Source organism: Quercus suber, unplaced genomic scaffold (assembly GCF_002906115.3).
Source record: "Quercus suber isolate HL8 unplaced genomic scaffold, Cork oak 2.0 scaffold_703, whole genome shotgun sequence".
Taxonomy (NCBI): Eukaryota; Viridiplantae; Streptophyta; class Magnoliopsida; order Fagales; family Fagaceae; genus Quercus; species Quercus suber.
In genome coordinates, this window is record NW_027070144.1 from 267837 (window position 1) to 272901 (window position 5065).

The following is a 5065-nucleotide window of genomic DNA, read 5'->3' on the forward strand; positions in this document are numbered from 1 at the left end:
ATCTCCTTGAGAAATCTCTAACCTAATCCAACCTATAATATATAGCTCAGAAACAAACCCCCAGCCCATAAGGGCTGTATTATGTTGGATTGAGTCATTGAATTGAGATCATTTTATCATGCCTGATAAAACAAATTAGGTTTTGTTTAAGCTTTTAAGCTCATAAATTAATATCCATCTTCTAAAATAATTTGTTTTCAATCTTGTTTTGAAAGCATCATTTATCCCATATATTTTTCATCATCATATCATATCTTTTCTTGTAGGAAAAGAGTGAATAAATCTATTAAAAAACACAACACAAAACGGACCTTTTTTTTTTTTTTTTCAATAAAACAAATTTACTACCATTTTCAACCCATACATACTAGTGTCTAATACAATATATGAAAACATTTATACAAAGGACACATCTTTCTATTGGCTTTTGTTGGAATTAGTAGGGGGATACATGCATGGGTTGGGTTGGGTTTGAGTCCAGGACGATTTATTTCTATGAAATGATTCTCCCAAAAGCTTAAATTGTTAGGAGATGATAAATTTATTCACTTCATCTAAAACTCTCCCTTCACGTGTGGGCCATCTAAGCTACCATTGAGTAGGGGTCTAACACATGAAAATTTAAATAAGAGGTGAGGCGGTAAACAAGGGATTAAACTAGAATCTCTTACTCTGAAACTATGTTAAATTACCAATTCATTTAATCTAACTCTTCTAATGAATTCAGATGTCGCCTCCATTCTCTCAGGCGGGATTCCTCAGGTCTAATGAAACTTTCGATGACCTTGCTAAGATCGAAAGCTGTAATGCCAGTCCTCTCCAACACTGCAGGAAACAGCATTGTAACAGTCTAATGTGTTGCCAGAACTAGTTCAGCAGAACAGGCAAGCATACATCTACGGAACCTCACAGGCAAGCATACATCTACGGAACCTCTCATTAGGCAATAGAGCTGTCAAATTACTTGCATGCAGTATTTGGGCCTCTGCTCTACAAATTGCTTTCAATACCCTATAATATAACTTGAGTGCTTCAAATTTTCGTTGTTCTGCCCAGATACTGTCCATGAGATTTGCAGATTGCAGGCTTGTAGACATACGATGCTCTCCTCGAGCAGTACTTGGAAATATAGCAAACAATATTATTAGTGCCCTTGTATCTACTTCCTCAGTTAAATCCCTATCACAAGATGCCAGGATACGCTTCAGCTCTGGTTAGGGCTTTGATGGAAGTGGTGAAATGACAGTACGGAACCACTTTGCAGTTGTCATCGCTGTGCTTACAGGCATAGCTACCATCTTTGAATTAGAACCCCCAATACTTCCATTTGCATGAGATGCAGGAGAGTGCTGAGGAGAGAGTGGACTTGTAATCGCCTTAGGCAGTGAGGCTATCAAATCAAATTTCCTCTAAATATAATAATAAATATCAATATTGAACACATATTCTTCCACACAAAACACACAAATTGACATCATTTGCACATGCATTCTTCATTGAAAATGTACCTTCACACCACTTATATTCACAGAACCTCCTGACAAGCTCTCTGAACCAAGTATACTGTCCTCATCATTAATGAAAACCCTCTCATCCAGTTCGCCCTTACTACGAATTGCACCATCATAATCCTTTTCTAAAATACCTAAACTGGATGACAAAGATGAGTCCTCCAGTAGATTTTCAATATATGTCAAACCAACTGCATGGGTATCAAAATTTCCTCCTAAATTATAAAATCAATATATATATATATATATATATATATGTACCTGTGTCGATATTCTCCAAGTTTCCAATTCTACACTCAGATGGTGGTTGTGGCTTTTTATTCAAAATATATATAAAAGAATTATTGGCCTTTTCCATTGTTTTCCTCAACTCATCTTCTGATGTTTCATATTTGTTGCAAAGTGATGTGAGGATGTCTACACCTTTGCTGTCTTTCTTAACTGAACCACACATTAACACAATCTGCACGGATGAAGAAGGAAAATAAGGGATCAGATAGCCATGAATCATGTAAAATATAGACATCTCTTCTGAAAAAGAAGAAGAAATCATCTAACAAAATCTGCTAAATGGGCTAAGTGAGGAATAACAAAATAGTTGAGAATCATCAAATTTGAAATTTCTGAAGCAAACAGGAACATGAATAATTAAGATAGCGTGTTACAGATTTCAATAAGCAGCAAGAAAACACTCTTATTGGAAATGTTGTTTCTACATTACCACACAATCTTCTAAAAAGGTAAAAAGTATAGCCAAAAATTATTATCAACATGGTCAAATTGTCAACCATAATGTACAATATACAAAATCTTTAGCTTTAATTGTTTTCTAATCCTCCATCTATGACGTTTGCTCATGTTGCCGCACAATCTAACAACAGTGAAACTGTCTCCTCTCATAAGCTTCAGAATAGCATCATTTAAAATAAGACACATAACATTTCATGCCCCTAACCAGAACAACATCCCAAAACTTTACTAAGCAATGGAATTGAGTAAAGCAGAAAAATGACTTACCAATATGGAAACCAAACCATTCATGCAAGTCACCAAGTCCTTAAAATGGTTGTACGCATGTATGCAGAGTGCCAGAAAAAGCAACCATCCAAAATGGTGGTAGTCTGAGACATAGCCAGATGCACTAGCAACAGCGGACTGCTTATCAACATTTGCTTCAGTTGTCAAGAAAAATTCCCAGATTGCACGTTTGTAGGACCTTGAATTATTAACGTGTAAAAGTATTATGCCATTTATGCACAAACTCGAAAAAATTATTAAGAGAGAAAGTACTGGAAAAACACAGTTGTGTATTGCAAAATAAGAAAGTTTCATCATATGCACAGTGAAATTCAGATGCAGAAATAGAATAATAATTTTAACATATAAGAATAAAAAAAATATCACTAGAGCTGTTGAGTTCCTCCAAAGTAATTAGTGGAGCTTAAAGAAAAGTCAAAAGCTTTACAAAATCCAATCTTTGACACAAAATTGTCTCCATATACCAAGCAAGTACCACCATGTGGCCACCACTGCCCTACACAACCTATTGCCACCATAACCCACCATGGCGATTGTCAATGCGTACTACCACTTCCACCAAAAGCATTAATTTCAATATGGACACTCAATACTTCAGTACACACATCATGACTACTAAAATACACAAATAAAACTAAAGAGATTTGCATGATATTCACTAACATAAGAGCTTCTGGAAGTAGCTATATTAAATTGCATCCTGGTCTCATCCTTCTTGCATACAATATAAAACAGAAAAACCAATTCAAGCAAAAAGAAAGGGATTAAAACAGAAACATGTGGTGTATTCAATGGAGAAGGCAAAATCTTAAACAAAAAGTCAATTGATGATGCAGCAGATACTAAAGTCATTACTTAAAAAAAAAGATGCAAAAGAAAAGATATGCACTGGCTTAGTAGACTCAAGTGCACAAAATTGGCCTGCATCTCTTTTGCCTGATTGGAGAAAAATGAAAACAAAACCATGAATAAAAGCCCAAATAAACATACACATATTTAAACAATATTTTTTAATTATAGGCATTAATTGCTGTCACACCAATACCTCAAGTCTATTCTCCCAATCTGCACCATATACAATACTCAAAGTTGGACCAGCCTTGACAACAAACTGAGGAAGCTCCTTGAAGAAGTCCACAATGCTATGAAAAACAAAAATATGAGGATGACCCCGAGACACAAAAAAGCAACCGATCACAAAATAAAGGAAATTTGAATGATCAGAAACATACTTCAGCTTTGCAGCTCTCAATATCTGGCATAACATATATCCATTATCATCAGACCCTTGCTGCTCACTATCCACATTCTTCTCACTTAGCCTTTTAATAGAAAACAGGCTTCATCAAGCTGGTACAGACAAAACACGATTCTGTTAGTTCACATAAAGACCTTTCCTCACCTTATCTTCACATTTACGGGACAAAACAAACCAATAATACATACCGTTTCATTGCCAAAAGCTGAAACATTAGTCTGTAGAAGGTGTTTGGTTTCTTTGAACAGCTTCATAGCTTGCGTGTAAGTGTTCTCATCCAACGACATTCCATTCTGTCATCAAAACCCATATTTAATTCACAGAAAGCCCACATTTTTTTTAATAACATAAAAATATAGAACCAACCCGCCAAACCCAAACTTAAATACAACATTAATAACAAGGAATGAAGAGAAAAATAAACCTTGCAAGCCTAAATTCACAGAAAACTCACGTTTCGCTTATAAAAACTGAGTAATGCTAGGGAAAGCAAGCAGTAAAAGCTAAAAACAAATAAAGAATTGAACCGCGCAAACCTCAATTTAAAGGCATACGATGAAATATAATATTGAAAAAAAAATTTAAAAAAAAAAAGACCTTGCAGAAGGCTTAGCATCTTCCATCTTCTCCAATGCAGCTGGACTCATCCAAACCCTAGCTGATTCAATCCATCATAATAATGCACCAATTTCAAATCTTTCACAAATAATTAATAAAAAAGAAGAAGCTAATATCACTTAAAAACTTAAATTCCCAAAGTCAATATTCTGAGTCCACAAAACCCTTAAAAACTCAAACCTCATAATCCAAATTCAAAAAAAAAAAAAAATTTACGGAATTTCTAAAGCAAATTTTAAAAAACGAAGAAAATACTTTCTAATTATTAAAAAAAAAATCACATTGAAGAAAAATAGTATTAACAAGATTGAGATTTTAACGAACAAAAAATTGAAAAAAAAAAAAAAAAAAAACTTAAGAATTTGGTATAGATCTGGTGGATCTCTCTGACCTAAACTGTAGGTATGAAGAGTGAAGATACGACGGCGTTTTTATTCAGATCGAAACCAGAAATAGGCTTTTGGGTTTTTTGTTTCTCTCTCACACACACTCTCTTTCTTTCAGTTCTCTCTGAACCCTATCTATCTTTTTATTTTTTTTTTTTTTTTCCCTCTAAATTTTCTCTCTCTTCGTTTCTTTCTCTCTCATCTATTTTAGGGGTTTTCTCTCTCTCTCTCTCTCTTTGTGTTTTTTTTTTTTT

General features: G+C 34.4%; 1 protein-coding gene across 1 annotated transcript in view; it reads right to left on the reverse strand.

Moving 5' to 3' along the window:
• Positions 1-395: 395 nt before the first annotated feature.
• The window catches only part of LOC112008801 (retinoblastoma-related protein), a 14842-nt gene continuing 10172 nt past the window's right edge, over positions 396-5065 (reverse strand). The window contains 9 exon segments of the mRNA XM_065766404.1: positions 396-1409; positions 1509-1702; positions 1773-1952; positions 2103-2169; positions 2529-2727; positions 3439-3485; positions 3595-3691; positions 3782-3891; positions 3996-4100. Coding sequence (XP_065622476.1) covers positions 897-1409; positions 1509-1702; positions 1773-1952; positions 2103-2169; positions 2529-2727; positions 3439-3485; positions 3595-3691; positions 3782-3891; positions 3996-4100 — 1512 coding nt within the window. The 3' untranslated portion in view covers positions 396-896.